The 19829-nt window shown below is 41.5% G+C and overlaps 1 protein-coding gene across 1 annotated transcript; it reads right to left on the bottom strand.

Annotated features, from left to right (window-relative positions):
- Positions 1-1916: 1916 nt before the first annotated feature.
- On the bottom strand, positions 1917-19825 carry TAF5L (TATA-box binding protein associated factor 5 like). Its single transcript, XM_060242848.1, has 5 exons — positions 19386-19825; positions 17361-17505; positions 11957-12061; positions 9223-9947; positions 1917-3849 (listed from the first exon to the last, which is right to left on the bottom strand). Exons 2-5 carry the CDS (start codon positions 17500-17502, stop codon positions 3052-3054), a joined length of 1770 nt encoding a protein of 589 aa, XP_060098831.1. The 5' UTR covers positions 17503-17505; positions 19386-19825; the 3' UTR covers positions 1917-3051.
- Between the last annotated feature and the right edge of the window lie 4 nt (positions 19826-19829).

Here is a 19829-nt window from a genome sequence, read left to right as displayed (position 1 = left end):
CAGGCACTGCCCTAAATACTTTTAAGTCTGTTTTCTGCAGTGCAGAAAAAATAATAATCAGATGTTCTATCCATTACATTTTTAGCTCAACCTTCCTTCAGTGAGCTCAGGGTAGCATACCTGGACCTCCCTCCCATTTTTTTCCCACAAGCACCCTGCAAGGTAGACTAGGACACAAGGGCTTGAATGGGCCAAGCTTCACAGCTGTTAGGATCGGAATCCTGGTCTCCTGATCTTAATCAGACACACTAATCACTACACTGTATGGGATGTCAGGATTGTGGGTCTGGTACCAATACAATTCAGGATTTCCACAGTGCCCTCCACAGAATCATGGCACTACATTTTTAGGTGCTCGACAGCTATTTCTTTGTGTTTCAGCTAGTCTAATATTCACCGCTTCCAGTTTCCTGAATTTACTTTCAAACCAACAAGAATTCTTGAAGAGGGTGAAAAGCCTGGGAGTGTTCCTGGATGCCTCACTGACTACGGAGGTCCAGGTCACCACTACTGTCAGGTCTGCCTTTTCCCATTTGAGGCAGATCAGGCAGCTGATCTCTTATCTCACCCCCTGTGACCTGGCTACAATGACCCACACAGTGGTCACTTCCAGGCTGGATTATTGTAACTCTGTGTGGGTCTGCCCTTGACTCTGCTCCAGAAACTGCAGCCGGTGCAGAACACAGTAGCACGGATGTTGACTGTGCTGCATGAACTGCACTGGCTGCCTATTGAGTACCAGATCTGTTTCAAGGTGTTGGTACTTACCTTTAAAGTCCTATACTGCCAGGGGCCAGCATACCTATATGAGCTCTATAGGACTTTATGATTCACAAACCAACATCTCTTGGTGGTCCCCAGCCCCAAGGATGTCCATCTTGTCTCGACTAGGGCTTGGGCCTTTTTGGCCCTAGCCCCTACCTGATGGAATGAGCTTCTATTAGAGATCAGGGTCCTGCAGAACCTATTACAGTTCCACAGGGCTTGAAGACTGAGCTCTTCTCTAGTTGAGGCAGCACCTTATATCTGGGCTCCCTGGGTTCTTTTTTTTTTTTAGCAGGAACGCAATTTTGGCTGCCTTGGTGCCATGGGAATGTCGCCTAATATACAAATTTGCTCCTCCTAGGCTTTTTCTACAAAAAAGCCCTGTGTGAAAAAATGGTGATGTCAAGGGGTGTGGCTTAACATGCAAATAAGTTCCTGCTGGGCTTTTTCCTACAAAAAAAGACCTGGGCCTCCCCTCCTGTGACAGATGGATACCTATTGGATGGATACCTATTGAGGCACTGGTTAGTTTTAATGCAGATATTCTGATTATTTAAGATGCATTTTAGTTACTTGATGGTTTTTATTGTGTGGTTTATGAAGGAACCTGCCCTTAGCTTGCTTGCAGGGAGGGCGGGATAGAAATGCAATAAAATGAAGAAAAAATAAAGAAATTGGCTGGTTATGGTTTCCCATACTCAGAAGTGTGTTTATTTTATAGGCATGTTCACACTGAATTCCCTGTACACCAACAAGGAATGTTCAGTTTGGACTGGATATATGCAGGCTCAAATAATTACTTTGCCCATGGGCTTTGCTGGTAGCTTTAGACAAGTGAGCTGGTGCTTTTCAGGCACTAATTTGACTTATAGCAATTACAGAAAATGCCTGAAATATCTGGTTGTAATATTAAACATGATACTGTCAGTGTACTGCTTCCCTGAGAACTCTATGAATCCTGCTTTGATTTATTATCTGCATTCTGCTTGTGTATGCAGACAGTGCTTTCATAAAGGTTGACGCCTGACAGCATCAGTAACTTTTCCACCTTGTGCATGCAGACAAGCTTTTCTCCCTGGTTCAAAGCAATACACGGAGACAAAAGACTTTTGTCTCCCCACTCAGTTCCAAACAGAGATGCATGCCAAACCTTCCTTTAAACTAAATGCTTTAATAGAAAAACAAAAATACAAAATCTCTTTCCTGAAAGCAGAAATATTCAATCTTCTCTATAAATGACAAAATTAAAGTTTGCTTTCCCCACCCACCCCCAGCCCTTTCATTTTGCATGCTCACACTCTTGAATGAACAATTCATGAAACATATTTCATTATTCAGTGGAAAACATCAGAAATTGGCAGACCCATACCTTTTCACAATAATTTAGAAACATTCCCCCCCCCCCCCATCTTCTGGGCACATTTATCATTTGCAGACAGTATTTCTGGTGAGGTAAACTGTGCCCTTTTCTATTCAGAGTCCAAACATGCTTTTATAAACTCAGGTGTTTTTTTTTAAGCTCAGTTCAACAAGAGAGCTATTTCTTTCTTCCAGGTTAATCATCTACTATTTTGTATTACTGTCACAGTGCAACCAGATTTGGAAAAATCCCAAACTTCCCATCTATCAACAGCTACAAATATTATAGCCAGCATTAATAATCAAATCCAAATTGTATCTCTTCACAGAGATAGGCTATGGTCACATTCAAATCGCCTTTTTATAATTAAAGAATTGAAAGCAAGCTGGAAGCCTGCCCCAACATTATTCTAAACATTATTGTAATATCATTTATTTTTGGGAACACCCTTAGAATAACCAATAAGATGACACAGATTCTGGTCCCACAGAAAAGTCAGTGGGGAAATAGTCAACTAAGCTGAACAGTTGATATAGACATACTCTCACCAGCTTCTGCTAGCAGAAAGAAGGATGTGCCCATAATGGAATATATTTAAGTGCATATGCAAAGTGCAAATGCCAAGCTGATGATCTGGTAGTTTAGACCAGGTTTGGGGCTATCCCTTATAGTGTAATATTCTGGGTTATTGGCTTCCCCCCATTGCTTCCTGCCCTTGCACTACTAACATACAACGACAATATAATTCTATTGGCCTCCCTTCTCTGACTTTTTGTAACAATGCAAAATATCTTCAAGTACAGTATTTCCATCATTCTGGACACACCCACCAATGGGAGAGAGATAGACATTTTTCACAGTCAATTATATATAATCTCAGTTTATAATAGACTCTGGCTTTTAATAACCCCCCCTTACAAAAAAAGTTAATGTTCTTGATTTTCTTGTGCAATTCCAGTCACTAAAAGGAGGTTACAGGCCATGAACTGTACACTTAGTACATTATTCATCTGTCCAGTATATACACCAACTAGCTCACTGGAGGAGCCATCTATGGGGGCATTGCAATAAGAGTTCCGAATGTCCCAAACACGAACAGAGTTGTCCATTGATGCAGAAGCAATCAAGCTACTGTCTGGACTGAAAGTAAGGCTGGTGATATTATCTGTGTGTCCTCTCAGTTCTTTGTAAAGAATGCCAGAGGCCAAGTCCCACAGCTTTAACCGCTGGTCTTCACCTGCAGAAGCCAAATACTTACCATTCGGAGAAAATGCAAGTGACAGCACAGGGCCACGGTGACCTGTGAACAACCGTACGGTGTTTCCTTGCTGGGTACTCCACAGACGTACTGTTTTGTCCGTGGATCCTGTTGCCAAGTAGTTAGAATTGGGGTGAAACTTAATGCAGTCCACGTCTGCCAAATGGCCTGCATATATCCGCAGTGGGTACGTCCGATCAAATGACCAGAGTCTAGCTGTGCGGTCATGGGAACCACTGGCAAAATATAAGCTGCAGGGACTGATGTCCAAATCCCAGATAGGGTAGGCATGTCCTTGGTACAATACAGTGTTTGTAAAACATCCAAGGTCCCAGTATCTGATGGATGTGTCTTCAGAACAGGACAAAAGTCCTGAACTATCTGACAAGAACTTTGTGCTATACACCGGTCCACAGTGCCCTCTGAGTATCTTCAGTTCTGTGCCCACATTATCATCATCTTCATCCTAAATGGAGGGGAAAAAAGAGTTTAATTTGTTCAAGGCACACAGAGGTAAAATCTTGCAATTTCTCTAAGAAAGGCAGGAGGCCAGAGTGTAGAATGATGTGTAATCTAGTACTGCCCATACAATGCTTTCTAGTATTTTTAATTATTAAAAAATTCAAAGGTAGCAGCAGCTTTCTTTTTAGGAGCTAGAACAAATTGGTTGGTTACTGCTTTTTTCCCTTCTAGTGCCTTCTTAGAGCAAAAATTACCACACTATTTTTTGACACATCACTTCCCTAGAAGTGATTGATGGCAACAGAAACCAGTATTTTCAGTGTGTGAGATTATTTAATCACTCCCATCTACATTGCCTTTGTTTTATCATAATCTCCCATAAAGTTTCCATATCTATAAGAAGATATTGTGTGCTTTTAAAAACAGCTTGTTAACTGTGTACTTTGAATTCCTAATCAACAAATACAATATATACAAAACCAGAAAAGTCCAATACAAGCCAATGGGAAGCAAAAGTCAGTGAGCATTGGAGAATATAGAACTTCTTAGTGAATGCCTATTTTTAAAGAATGCTTGTTTGTTAGGTCTCCATTCTCAAAGTACAAGCTGAGACATGAGAAGATTTTTCAGAAAAGCCTCATTCTGACCAGTAGCCTAGCTGTCAGAACTACAGCAAACAAAGTCATCCTTCCAAACAAAGTAATCCTGTTACCTCGCATTTGATGTCTGAACTGGTTGAAGTTCTCTGCAGAAAAATGTCCTGTACTCCCAAGAACTTAGATTTCTATAGGAATTTTGAATGCCTAATTTTTAGCAAATGCACAAGGACCTGAGAATGTTAGCAGTTATCACGGTTCTAGCGTTCAAAAGAACAGTCTTTAGTCTTCCTAAGTACTTTTTTGTCCAGAGTTTCTCTGGAACAGTTATGAACAATTCAATGTATCTTAAGACTCTTCAGCTGGAGACTTCCAAGAAGTTTCTGTTTCCAGATTTTTACATGATGCCAAATTGTTGAGCTTGGAGAAACTATACCACCTCTATCTTCTTTTTCTGATCAACCAGAGCAGGGAGGAGAGAAGTGTGTCATATCATGGTCTTCTCTATAACAAACCTGTAGGCTCTTCACACACAGTAAGATGAGTATATTATGAGTGTTCAAAAAGCTTCTATGACTCTGGGAGTTTTCTTGAAATCTGTTAGAAGAGGGTATTATTTATTACAAAGCAGCACAACTTGTGGCAATTGATTACTGGAATATGAAACTGATGGCAATTATTGGACTATGAAATTGAACCAACTAGCATGAACTACTTTGAAACTATCAAAGATCTCAGGTTTTCATGGCTGGTAACATCATTAGGGTTTGTAGAATCTTTCAGGCTCAAGTGCCGTGTTCTACTGGAGAAAGTTTTTCTTCCAGACGTTTCGTTCTCGGCTGCGGAGAACATCCTCAGTGGCATTGCAGCCGGAGCAGGCGCTCTGACCTTCTTGGCTGCTGTGCATTGAGTGAGGCCATGGCTGCTGGAGAGCTGCTATTTCTAGGCTGGAGGGGGTGTGGTAAAAGGGCAATAGGTTTGTGGATGTGCCCATTGTTTGGTGGGGCTTCCTGGAAGGGTAGTGATAAGGAAACTGGCTGTTGAATGTGACCATTGTTCTGTGTTAATTGCTAGGAGGGTTGGAAGGGGTGTGAAGAAAAGGAAGATGGTTGTTGACTGTGCTTGGTATCCAGCTCTGCAAAACACCCTACAGACTATAAATTGCAGAAATTCACAGAACAACCAGTACATTCCACAGAACAATCAACACAGTCAACAACCATCTTCCTTTTCTTCACACCCCTTCCAACCCTCCCAGCAATTAACACAGAACAATGGTCACATTCAACAGCCAGTTTCCTTATCACTACCCTTCCAGGAAGCCCCACCAAACAATGGGCACATCCACAAACCTATTGCCCTTTCACCATAATCCCCCCAGCCTAGAAATAGCAGCTCTCCAGCAGCCCTGGCCTCACTCAATGCACAGCAGCCAAGAAGGTCAGAGCGCCTGCTCGGCTGCAACGCCACTGAGGATGTTCTCCGCAGCTGAGAACGAAACGTCTGGAAGAAAAACTTTCTCCAGTAGAACACGGCACTTGAGCCCGAAAGATTGTACAAACCCTAATAATACTTTGAAACTACTTATTTCTAAGATTAAACGCTAGACCAATACATATTGATAATCTAAAATGTATTCTTAAATTCTAGGAATAAGCTTTTTGATTTATCCCCAATAATGGCTGCATCTTACATCAGCATTCTTCAGTGTGAAGTTACATGGACATTATCTCCAGGGAGGGGCTGATTATGAAATGATTTATAGATATTATAAGGGATGGCCAGTTGGCCATTTTGTGAGTTATGATGATTGTTTATTCCATTTCAGTATCTTGAAGGCAGATATTTTATATTCAAATGTATCACACACCACTGCCTCATTTAAATCAGCCAGAAGGTCCCTGATGATAGGGACAGATTAATAATATTCATCATATAGTCAAGGATATGTTTATTGATTAAATGTGTATAGTTTTGGCAACAATTAATATGTTACAATATGTTTTGTGATAATACATTAAAGAGTTAAAAGCCTCCAGTTCTTTAGTGTTTAAGCTGAAATCCAAATTTTGGTGGTTCTGTTTTGATGTATGAGAATGTTTTAATCCAAATTCATCTTTATTTTTAATGGTTTTTTATTTCCTACCAATCAAGACAGCAAATTAACATAAATGCGCAAAGGTAGCACAGAGTAAAGTAGTTTGCAGCTCTCTTTCAAGTACTAAGTACATTTGCAATTTTGCTTGAGCATTTATATCTTTACGTTTCATACACATATCATAGTAAAATTTTATATGCTAAGTTGTTAACAGTAAAATAAGTTTAGGTTTGATAGGAAACAAATAGTACATATACAGTATTTCCATTTCCTTATTAGGTTTAAAGTTTTCTTTTACATATTGAACTTACTTTCTATCTACTTCACTTATTTATATTTGCCATCTACTTTATTTATTTATATTTATTTATATTTATATTATCCTCTCCTGTACACAGACCAGTAAGGCCTAAATGATACCATAGTAAGGGGCTGAAAAGCTCAGACAAGTTCATTTGCGACCAGTGTTGCCCTTCAGGTGCCAGATAGGCACCAAGGTTACAAATTAAGAGATCAGCTGAAATGTAGTCTTTAAGAACCTTGTATTTTCTCCAACGTCAGTAGTTTTCCAAGTACCTCAAATAAGTGATGGCAGCTTTACTGTCACACAGACATTCAAGTTAGACCATTAGTATGTCAAGGTCAGCATTGTTGGATGAATTCTACAAACTCTGTGGAAGATTTGGTAGGCATTTATTATTACTATCACATATCTGTGAAGATACTTTATACTGAGTTAGACCACTAGTTTATCAAGGTCAGTACTATCTACTCTGACTAGCAGCAGCTCTCCAGAGTTTCAAGTGGAGATGTTACACGTCACCTACCACCTTGTAATTTTAACTGGAGATGAGCAGATTGAACATGATGCTCTTGAAGAGAAAGATGGCCCCCTCCCATAGTGCATTATTTTTCCAGCTATGGACTCTTAATTGCCTTCCTGTACATCCACAAGAACTGCAAGTTCACTTCTGACAGTCACTGAAAACAATGTTCAGAAAAACAATGAGTGACTGACATTCTTCTCATCCTTCATGCTCCTTATCTTCATCTGGAACATCTGCTCACTGGATTAAATCTGCAGCTGAGTAGCCATTAAATTGCAGCCATACTGGCAACAATGTTGAGTCTCACCCAGAAAACACTATTGGGCAAAAAATGTTCTTTGCTCCCAATTACTGAGCAATAATCATTTAGTAGAAATGTACTAGTGAAAGCACCACTTAAAGCTTGTCCAGTGTTCAGAGGATAAACACAAAACATCCCCTTGCCCTTCAGTAATTTTTCAGAAGAGAAGAGAGAATAGATAGGCAGCATCTCATTGTTTCAAATTGTTCATCTACACATCTTAGAACAAATTCCTCTTCCATTGCTCAGTTTCTCTATGAGCTTCCAGAGTCCTTGGGCTCAAACTACACTGTTTTAAAATGCCTGCAATACCAAGAAAGATGTTAAAGGATGTATTTTCATTATGAAAAAATCTGACTTTTTAATTGAAGATTAGTAATTGCAATTAGCAAAATTACTCCTTGTTGATGGGTAGAAAATGTTCAAGTATATTTAGAAGCCTAGATTAAACCATATTATGAAAAAGAAACAAAAACTTCTTTATACCAAAACCAAAACCATTCAAAACCCCATATATATACAGATTCTAACAGCAACAGGAAGCTAGAAGAAATCCAAGATGAGCTATCTGCACCTGCCCAATCCCCAACTGAGTCAAAGTTACTTACCTCTTATCTATTCCAATATAAATTCAAAGAAGAAAACCTGCCATGCATCAGGGGTTCTAGTAGTGGGAGTTACCCCCAAAGGAACCTTTAATATATCTGGGTGCCTCTACAATACAATGGCATACCAGAGATCCAGAACAGTATTCTAGGTAACCATTAAGAAAAGAAACAAAAGAAAACCTGTATATTTCTTTCTCCAAACTGGATGTATGGAATGGCTGGAAAAGGAATATGGAAAGAAGTCTGGTAATCCTATATTGAACAATATGAAGTAAGCCAGATGTTTCCAGCAAGACATTCAAACAACAGAGCTAGAATCGGAATGCACAGAACATTTTATCTTTTGCAAAATTCTTAATCAAAGGGTAAGGCTGCACTCCTATGCACACTTATAGCTACTTTAAGTAACTGTTCATAGGATCAAGCTGTAAATGTCTCAGCTGTTTATACTTCACATTCCTCTGTAGAAGCAGGGATTTATATAATTTCTTATTATGATCTGGAAGACCTGGGTACAAACCCCCAGTTTGCCACAGAAGCTCATTCCACCAGGCTGGGGCCAAGGCTAGTCAGATGTCTTTTGGGCCAGGGATCACCAGAAGATGTTTATTTGCTGAGTGCAAGGCTCAACAGAGCACATATGGGGAGAGAATATAATATGTTTTAACTGGGACAGGCAGAGCAGAGTGAGGACTTGCCACATTCCCACACAATTAAGTCTAAGGGACCTGAAAGGTGAACTGAATTCTCATTCAGCTCAACCTATTGATTCTTACCATTTCTTTCCAAGTTGGGCAGCTATGACTAGTGGATGGAAAGAAAGAGCCAGTGAGAGTGTCTTTGACAGGCTCACTAGAACAAATAATCACAAAGTAAACAATTCCAATATGACCATTAGGCCCTCCACCCACACTCCCAAATGTACAATGGTAACCAGATAGTCAGACCTCCTCATCCATGATGTCACAAGCCAGACGGATTCGAGACACATCTACAAGGTGAGGCTCAGATTTCAGCTTCTTGGACCGCAAGCTCCATAGCTTCACACATGAATTATCAAAGCCAGCAGCAAGCAGCTTGCTGTCTGGTGAGATCTCTGCTGTGTTTAGCAACTGCTCGGTGTTATAGAATGCATAGAAGCATATGGTGGTGAGTGAAGGAGGCCCATCTTTGACTCTTTTGATGCTGTCCTGCAGTATGTCCAAGGCTGCCTCATTCTGCAGGATGGAAGCAGGCATGTCAGCAGGCTCCAGGCCGTTGCTTTCACTGCGTGATGAACCACCACTAGCATACAGCTGGTAGTCCATCCTCTTGGCTGGCTGCACATCCAAGTGAATGTGCAAGGAGAGAACTTTGCAAAGAGCACTGTTGTTGTCACTTTGGAGGTAGCGAAGGAGGAAGTTGTAGCTGTCTTCTTGAAGGTGGACAACATACTTGTTGTCCAAAAATGCCCGGAGTTTGAAGTTGGAGAGGACATCCTGAATAGTTAAGGTGGTCTGTAACTGCTCAATGATATCCTTCTGGCTGACATTCTGCAAGAACATACCATGGAAGCGACTATAGAAACTGTCCACTGTGCTCTTTAGGCCATTTTGGACCATGTTGAGATGGAGGTAGACAAAAAGGGGATATAGGAGAGGCATCACTTCATGGCTATGCTGAGAATCTGATTCTAAAACCAAAGCCAAAGAAACAAGATGTTATGCCATTCCATCTTCTCCAGGGATTGCAACAGAAACAAGATAAGCTCCCTTTTGATTAGTGCTTCTAAAACACAAACCGCATGACATCTCAAGGGTGCACAGCCATTCTAAAACTTACTTTATATAAAAGCTCTTCTACCTGCTACTATCCATATTGACCTTTTAATTGTATACAGAGCTCTCTTTCCGAGATGAGTTTCAGAATTCAATGAACCCAGTTTTGAAGGAAGCATGTTGTTTTTTCAATTAATTACATTTGGTGCCCTTCAGGACATGCCTCTGGCCTGGGAATATACTCATTTGCCTTCAGTAACAGTTTCTTTTGAGAAGTACTACCACCAGCTGTGCTTTGGGAGAAGGCAAAGTAGGCAGTTGCCTAGGGGGCACCTCTGGGTGCCCCTCCCAGACACATTACTCTGGCTCCTGGCCACTGTCACCTTGTCCTCTCCCATCACCAAGCTGCCCTCAACAAAGCCAAGTCACCCTCCTCTCCCCAATGTGCAAATTGGTCTCCCACCTCATCCTATCCCGCCACCCTCCTTCCTGGCTTGGCCAGCAAGCACTTATTCTCACAATTTTTAAATAACATATCACATTTTTAAAAAAATTAAAATTAAAAATCAGTAAATTAAAAATGTGAAAAGTTTCAAGTTTTCCCTATATTTTTAATAATGGGGGGGGCACTAGTGGGTGATTCACCTAGGGCGCCAGAAAGTCTAGCACCGGCCAAAATAAATCCCAGTAGTAGCTCCAAGAACACAATGTGATAAATTACTGATTCAGGCAAAAAGGTAAAGGTAGTCCCCTGCGCAAGCACCAGTCATTTCTGACTCTAGGGTGATGTCACATCATGATGTTTTCATGGCACACTTTTTACGGGGTGGTTTGCCATTGCCTTCCCCCGTCATCTACACTTTACCCCCAGCAAGCTGGGTACTCATTTTACCGACCTCAGAAGGATGGAAGGCTGAGTCAACTTGAGTCAGCTACCTGAACCCAGCTTCTGCCAGGATCAAATTCAAGTCGTGAGCAGAGAGCTTGGACTGCAGTACTGCAGCTTTACCACTCTGTCCCACGGGCTTATTGATTCAGGTACACTATTCCATAATCTGCACATCTGCCCTACCCCATTCCAGCACCTTCATAGGGCTATTTTCCTCCCTATGCAGAGAATGACATATATTGTGCCACTATGGGCTAGCATTTCAGATGTGCTAGTTGTAAAAAAAAAATTCTGCAGAGGCTGTATTTACGTTATCATCAGCAGAGTCTGTTGATAAATTGATGCCATCTGAATATTTTCTTTCTTTCCTGAGATGGTGATAAAAACAACCTTTTAACTTCTCTTGCTAAGTAGGGCTCCTTCTCCAACCTAGAAAAGCCTACAACTTGCCTTACCTGCTTACTGATTCCCCTCTTTTCCCCTTCCCAATGAAGTGCTAACTCCTGGCTGGAAGGATTATATAGGACTCAGACTGTACCCCTTGACAAAGATAGTTAGGAGAGCTCTGTAGTATTCTTTCCAGTTTGGGAAAAAAAGTGTTGTGGCAGTATCACAGCATATAGGCTTTACATGCAAGGATAAGAGGGGAGTGTTTTCTTCTCCCAGGCCAATGCATGCATACTATAAAAGTTATTGGTGGAAAAACTGCAGGCGGAAGGCAAGCAAGTGAACCTTGCCTTTGCTCTCCACAGCACTCAAACTCTTTTCCCACTAACCCCTTTCTTTATCTTGTGAGAGAATATGAATTAGTAATTATGCTGCATGCTTCATTTCTTCTTTCTTGCTTTTGCAAGACAGTAAAGTCTCCCCACAGAGGACACTGAGAAGGCATGTACCTTCAAGAACAAATGCCAAAGATGATGTAGGAACAGACAATGGAAGAAAACCCTGAGAGGATAACAGGGAAGGGAGTAGTGAAATTTTACATACATATCAAACTCTGAGCTGGATACACCTACTCAAAATGCTACTCACCTGTAAGAAAGCTGCGCAGTCGCCCAAATTGTACTTCATATTGTTGTGGCTCTGCTAGGCAAGGTGCTGCAGAGACAATGTTGGCACAACCTGATTCCGATTGAACTGAGGGAACAAAGGTTAATAAAGAAGACATAGTAAGCCCCAGGACAACACAAAACATGAACATACTAAGCAGCTCCAAAATTAGCCCAAGTAATTGCATGAACAGCTTGACCAAAAATAATCCAGCACGTGAGCTGCCCACAGATCAAGGAGCAAATACAAGATTTTCAATGTCATTAAACTGTACCATTTGTTCTTTAATGACTAAGTGGCTATTTGTTCACCTCAACTCCACAAGCAATACTGCTGTACTTGTTGGGTATTTCATATGCCGATCTCCTTCAAATATCCATATTTTAATTGCACACTGGAATCTGATTAGTGAGCAAGTTGCCAATCTGAGAAGCTACTTACAAAATGCAATGCAAGATTGCACATACTGTCATCAACTGAATACGCACCATGGAGAGAGAACTTCTGTCTGAAACAGCCATCACAAACCAAGCACCACTGACAGAGACTTTGGATCACCAGATACAATCTCAAACATAATGGGACAGTTACCCAAAGCACAATGGTACTCATGAACATCTAGCATCTCCTCTTTCCCCCAGAAATCTCTGAAAAGCTGATGTTGAGAATCACAGGAACCCTATGAACAAAACGCCATGGGGACAGAGGGCTCCCACAGAGGAAGAGGAATTGGACAATATCACCTCAATCTCTCTCTTGTGCCAACAGAAAGTCTACCAGCAAAAGTTTGGGGAGATGATGGCATTCTTCCCTACTGCTCATTACATTTGTCCCCTTGTGGTAATCCCATTTTCCCACAGGACTCAGAACACAAGCTTTTCTGAGGTCCCAGGACATGGCTGTGGGAGGGAGGAAACATCTATGATGGTGTTTGTCATTATGTTTAGTAAGAACCAACTGAGTATGCTTTTTTAAAGATCATTCTTATGTTTAGTGGAGAATCACTGCTTGTGAAACAGTCAAACAAAGCAGCAGTAATTGATCCAGTCTTTATACAACTCTTCAGTAAAATCAAGGACTGAGTATTTTTTCTACAGTTGTGAATACCCCCCCCCCCCATTTCTAGATTAAAGTCTGTGCAGAGGATTACTCAGTAAAGCAATTACCACAGTCTAGCACCAGTTTCTCCTCTACAAACACCAGCAGATTCATTGTCAATTAAGTTCTGGCAGACTTTATTTTGTCTAGAGTAGATGGCACTCTAGGGATTTCACAAAAAGGTATTCTAAAGTATGTGTTTCAGGAAAGCTACTCAACTATCATCAGCAATGGAAAACATTCGAGACCCATTGGGAATATACAGATTAGTTTGCTACAATCAACTTGAACTACATATTGAATATAACCCACTGAATTCAGGTTTTTCCCTAATTTTTTTTGGCAATACACAATTTATTTCACAAAGAAAGACATAAAGGAAATCAAAGAGGGTGATGGTAACACAAAGAAAAATATTTCCCCTCCTGCCTTGAGGCAAATATTCACAAATTACTTCCAAACTGAGGTTAAAAACTAACCTTGTACATGTGAACAAAACTGTCCATATAAAGACTTCATTTTAAATAACCATCTCTAAATCTTTCAGATGACATTGTCTTTTGCCTCTTTCCTCTATCAAACCATCTGATCTATCATTCCCATTTTCTCGTATTTACACCAAAACTGCATCTTCTCTTATTTATTCTGGTTCTCAAGGTCTACAAACACACACTTAGGACAAGCAATATCAACTGCTGGCTTCTTAAAATCACCACAAAGCATTATAATGGCGATATGGATTGACAAGAATGTTTAGCATTAGGAATTAAACTGTCATTAGGAATCCCAGTTACTAACTTCAGTTTGCTAAAAATCCCTCAGTTTAAGCATCATTATTAATTGGGGTTAGTTAAAAGACTTCAGTCTCGACACACTGTACAAAGGAGTGTGGAAACCTGACAATTAATCAAGTTTGTATGCATGGTAAAAACCCCTCTAGTTTGACATTGGAATTATGTCTCAAAATCAGTCTTCTCATATAGCTAGCCTTTTAGAAACACTTCTGTAAAATACAATTCATTATAGATGTATGAACAAAGACTACATGTGTTCAACAGAGACACTTAATCCACCAGTTCTATAAGACAAACAGTGGCCAAGGTTACACTGTCTTTGGATTTCATTTATATGCTCAACATACATTTGAAGTCAGTGCACCACTTTTTTGGAGAAACACATGTGCCAAGGATGTCCCCAAATACACATGCTTAATCCCTACGGGATGGACAGCCAAATATTCCAGCATGCCTGTCACAAAAATAGAGAATACTTTGCAGAGCCAAGAAGCAAAGGCATAATATGAGAATCTGTTTCTGCAGGGTTGATGTCTCAGTAATCCCCAATCTTGCAATAATTTTGGAAATCTTTACCTCAAATTACACAATTAAATGGCATAAATTTCTGAATTTCATTGCAGCATCAAAAGTTAACTTCCTTTATGCTACAATTTTGATGTCTAAGCTTCATATGCTACCAAAGCTAAGAGGTATCTAACAGATCAGCAGTCCCAACCTTTTGATGCCCATGGGCACCTATGTACTTTTTTTTAGCACTTGTGTACTTCTGATACAAAGACGAAGAACACTGCAGATTTATACCCCTCCTTTCTGAATCAGACACTCAGAGCGGCTTACAATCTCCTATATCTTCTTCCTCCACAACAGACATCCTGTGAGGTGGGTGGGGCTGAGAGAGCTCTCACAGCAGCTGCCCTTTCAAGGACAACTCCTGTGATAGCTATGGCTAACCCAAGGCCATTCCAGCATCTGTAAGTGGAAGAGTGGGGAATCAAACCCAGTTCTCCCAGATAAGAGTCCACACACTTAACCACTACACCAAACTGGCTCTCAGAATAAAGAAGAGCATATAAATGAAATCCAAAGTGGTGGGCACAGCCACAACATGGCTGCCTCAGCAGGCAGAGCCCCACATGCATAGAGGAAGTCCAAGTGCAGGGAAAAGAGGAGCAATTTAAAAAAATACAGTATGAAAGAGGAAAGAGAATAAAACCAACACTGTGATGGCAGCTGCCCCAGAAACACCTTTTTAAAATCTGCATAGCCAATCAGAAGCCCCCCCCTCTCTCTCTCTCTCGGCTTGACTTCGCGACCGAAGATTTAAGAAGGGTGCAGTAGTCCACGTCTGCTGCAGGCTCGCTGGTGGCTGACAAGACCAATGCGGGACAGGCAGATCCGGCCACAGTGGCTGCAGGGAAAAGTCTGATTTGGGGTTGGTGCTGTAGCAGTGCGATTCTTCCTCAATCTCCTTTTGTCCTCAAGACCAGCTATGCGTGCGTTCTCAAAGGAAGAGACAGCCTGGTGGATAGTGTGCCTCCATGCTTTGCGATCTGAGGCTAGGTCAGACCACTGGTGATGGTTGATGCGACAGGTGCCAAGGGATTTCTTCAAGGAGTCCTTGTACCTCTTCTTTGGTGCCCCTCTATTTCGATGGCCGAAATAGCCAACCACTGGGCAAGAGTTCCACACAGCCCCACCCACTTTTCAAAAACATTTGGTGAGCACCAGGAAAGGTGTTGGAGGGTGTCATGGCACCCACAGACACTATACTGAGGGGCCTGTGTAACAGACTATCAGAATTAAACATCTGTTAGTAGTTTTGCTCTTAAATATTAAGTTATTTGTACTCTGCTAATTGCTCTTAAATATTAAGTTATTTGTACTCTGCTAATTGCCAGCCTCACTCATGCTAAAGCCCGTAAACTGCCTCTAAATTGGAGCATCACTGTTTTTCATGTTTACTTAAAGTTCTAAATAACACCACTGCTCAACTTGTGCACTCTCCCTGTCTTTGCATATTTGCTCTTTCCCTCATGCTTGGAGCTGTAATTGAAGACCAGTTCAGTGCTGTATAAGTTAGTTTGGTTGAGCCTGCTTCGTCAGGGAGGGCGGAATACAAATAAAATAAAATAAATTAGTGATCAAATCCCTCTTTCCTATGGCAACTCACTGCATGACATTGGGCCACTTTCTTTCAGCCTAAGCTACCTCCTGAGGTGACTGTGCAGATAAAATAGGGGAGGAGAGAGCCATGGGCACACCCTGCACCTCTTGTAGGATCTGTCCATGTACCAAATGTTTATTCCAGTTGTCCTCCAAAGATTTCAGCACACCAGATGCAGCTCTCCCTGCCTCCATTTTATTTTCACACAGGAATTCATTTAGTTTCCATACATTTCCACTGTGTTGATTAGTTTCCGTAGGCCTTTTATCCAGAAAGAAATAGTTGGTAATCAAGCATCTATTGGAACACACAAGAGCATTCGACCTGATAAGGCTGAATTTCAACATCAAATAACCCAGGTTCATTCATGACAAGTGCAAGCCTCATTTATTGTTGGGCTTACACGCTCCTTTCCTCCAACGTTTGCATGCAGTGTCCCACTTTGCAAGTGCCAGGATCTCTGATCTAACTCCAACTTATTGTGATGTCCAAATATGATTGCTTTTAACAAACCTGGAGTTTGTTTCTTTCCCTGTAACCATGATTCTAAACCAAAATGACACCATTGCAGAATCACAGGTAATGGAAAAAACAGTCTAACTTATTGAAAGGCACACATTCAGACACCACCAGAAACTGGCATTAGGTTGGAAATTTCCTAAACTGGAGAGTTTCCAGTTGCATCTTGAAGAGGAGGGGAGAAGAAAGGGACAGAGAGAGATAAGCCCAACAATAAAGCAGGAGAATATTCCAGTTCATTTGAGAGTTTGAGTATAGCCCAAGTACATGAACACTAACAACTGGGGAAGGGGAGTGATATTTACTGTAAATTTTATGTAACAAAAGAAACCAAGTTGACTCCGCTGTTTAGCTCTAATAGTTTAATGATATGATATTCAAAAGGAGGTCTAAATTGTTTAGTCCCATTTCATCAAAAAACAACAGTTCTCCTTAGGGTTCCTGAATTTAATAGTTTAGCCACACAGTTCTCGCTGACTAATTTCAGAACACTTGGGAATGGCAACATGCCTGTTGCATGTTTTATATTTCTCTGCAGCCGTGTCTTAAGTATCAGAGTTAGTAATGACTGATCTCTCTGCTTAACACATTACCATATGGTGGAAATCTTTATCCCCACCTTGAGTATTTACTTTTCAGCCTTTGAACACAGATGTGTTGCACCTGGGTGCCACAGAATCACATGATTATTTGTGTCGTAGTCTCTTTCTAATTAGCACTCAGCTGTTTCACTCTACTGAAGAGAAAGTTTCATAGGAACTTGTCTTCCTCTGTTCCTATGAATTCGTAAAGAAATCTTGCTGGTTACCTGTTAGATTAGCTGCCATTTCTTCTGCAGACTGGCAGAGGCGCAGTCCTTGTTTTGGAGGGCCTTCTGAGTCTATATACTGCCGGCGCTTGAGGTAGCAGGAAACTGCCATCTGAATCTGTTCTGAGCGTACACGTTTCATGACCTCCAAAAGAAAAGGGAGAAGGTGTGAGTCACTAAGAAATAACAGCAACATTAAGTGGTTAGGATTGCAATTTTTTGATGCACAACTTTCACATTAGAAACTTGTGGGAAAGTATGATTAAGCTTTCCCATTGTTCACCCAAATGTTTCTGAAGTACTAGGTGCATTCTTTAAAATGTACACTGTAAGATACCTCCAAAACACTAAACCTGCAGTAGTCCAGCTGAGATTAACAAAGTGGCCTTAAGATACGGATGTGCTTTTAGGACTGAGGACATTTTGAAATCCTGAACTTATGTTGGTGATTTAGATTTCCTACTATATGCAGAGACTCAGATATGGAATATGCTTAAGGCACTATTTTAACCATAAGCAAGTAATTACAGCAATATTATGTCATTCTCTGCAGTTAACATATTGTTGGTCCAAAACAGATGCAATTAACTCTGCACTATTTACCCTGATTCATAATGCATAGGCTACAAAAGCACATCATAGAATCCGAGTGTCAATTAGAACTACAGAGACTGTCAAAAAGGTTAATGAGGCAATGTGGAATAGAAAAACATTCTGAGTATAAGAACTGCTAAGAATAATTTATTCAGCTACATTGGTTCATTTGTTACATATATCTTCCACTTTTTCTCCAAAAATCTCAAGGAAACATTCATAGGTTGTTGCCACCCAGACACTGACCAAGTCTACTTCGCTTCTACAAGATCGCTACATTATGTACTTTTCAAAGCATGCACTGGTTCTTATATAAAAGAAGAATGGGAAAATTATGTTATCTTCATTTAGAATTAGGCCCATTGGAGCAACTCTATTTTCATAACATGACCCATAAGCTATTTCTGAATATGACTGAAGACCCACTGAAATTGCCCCCAATTTTTCTAATTTTGACTCTGACAAATCCAAAAGCAAGCAGCTGAGGTTTGCCTTGATCTAACATTCACTTTGATCCAAAATGCAGGGAGAAAAAGAGGCAAAGTTTTACGAAGCAGCCAACTCTGAGCAGTGGAAAAGATGTCACATCCTTCTCCACATCTGAGACTAAATTTGCAAAGGAAGTCTGCTACCTACAAACTGAACTGAGGACCTGGAAATTCTGTAACATGATCAACTACCACAAGCAATTTGGCAACAGAAAAAAACTCTTAAGTTATTCACACACATGCAGTTAGGGGAATATCTCCAATTCTACCATGAAGTCTAACCAAAGAAACTGGCTGTGGGTCTTCTCCCCCACAGAGAGATAGCCATATTTGTTGTGTGCATGATATTATTTCCTTACTACAAGTGGCGCAGCAATCTTTTGTGTGTCACAGTAGATGCAACAACCACTATTAACTGCCAAAGAACATGGTGATTTGTGTGTAAGCTTCTTAGGACAGACATATCAATTATTTGAGAAAGCCTCTAAATACTGAGCACATCGATAGCATATCACCAGCAGCAATCCCTATCCCACCCCACATCGCCAACAAAGAAGTTTCAAAGATCAAAGCCCTTTTTTTGCTTCAAACTTTACAGATAATGCAGAGCTGTAGAAAAAAGTGTCGCCGCCTTTTCTCTTTAATGCACTTGCACAGCAAAAACGTGGGAACGGGGGAAAACGGGAAGTTCGAGAAGGAGCCAGGGTGCATTGAAGGGTGATGGGTCCACAGAAGCTCAACTCTGCCTGCCGGCACCTCTGTGGTGCGCAGATGGATAGAGGCAGAAGAGGCAGCTGCGGAAAGAAGACGGCTGCCCGCCTCCAGCCAGGGAGGGCCCTTCCGCGCGCCACACTTGGCTCATCCCGCCGCTCTACCCGCCCGGCAAGCGCAGCTACCGCTGCTGCTGCGTGCGCAAGGGGAGGGGAAGGAGTGAAGCACTCACTGGAGCATCGCAGGCGGGGAGAAGAGTGAGAGCGAGAGGCTGTGTGTGACTCCTACTGCAGGCACGAGACAGAATTCCTGGGCTTGCTCGCGCCGTCAATCACTGCGCCCAGTGGCGCGAGACGTCGCTGCTGCTACCGCGGAGCCCGGCGCGCGCAGCCTTTTCTCGTTGCTCGCGCTCCTGTTAAGGCTTGGACGTCCTGGGCTTCTACTGCTGGTGGGGTGGTTGCTCTTCCTACTGCTGCGGCTGCTAGCAGCCGCTCCATGACTGACGGACTGACACAGAGAAGGAGGCGACCGAGCACGACTGGAGGAACGAGGGAAGGAAAGGAGGTTAGTGCGCAGAAGCAGGCTACCAACCAATGGCAAAGCTCTCTACTCGGCTTTCGACTAGCAATGCCTGTCAATCGGCGCTCTCCCTCATCCAACTCGTTGGTGCGGCAAA

This window comes from Heteronotia binoei, chromosome 1, assembly GCF_032191835.1.
Source record: "Heteronotia binoei isolate CCM8104 ecotype False Entrance Well chromosome 1, APGP_CSIRO_Hbin_v1, whole genome shotgun sequence".
NCBI lineage: Eukaryota > Metazoa > Chordata > Lepidosauria > Squamata > Gekkonidae > Heteronotia > Heteronotia binoei.
Note: the sequence above shows the minus strand (reverse complement) of the source record. Positions and strands in the feature narration are given on the sequence as shown.

What these genes read in the sequence shown, in the direction of transcription:
- TAF5L (XM_060242848.1), bottom strand. Translation starts at nt 17,502, where the DNA reads ATGAAACGTGTACGCTCAGAACAGATTCAGATGGCAGTTTCCTGCTAC. An exon ending in ACTGCGCAGCTTTCTTACAG is followed by an intron (nt 9,948 to 11,956) that starts GTGAGTAGCATT and finishes CTTTGGTTTTAG; the next exon opens with AATCAGATTCTCAGCATAGC. An exon ending in GTGACATCATGGATGAGGAG is followed by an intron (nt 3,850 to 9,222) that starts GTCTGACTATCT and finishes CCCTCCATTTAG; the next exon opens with GATGAAGATGATGATAATGT.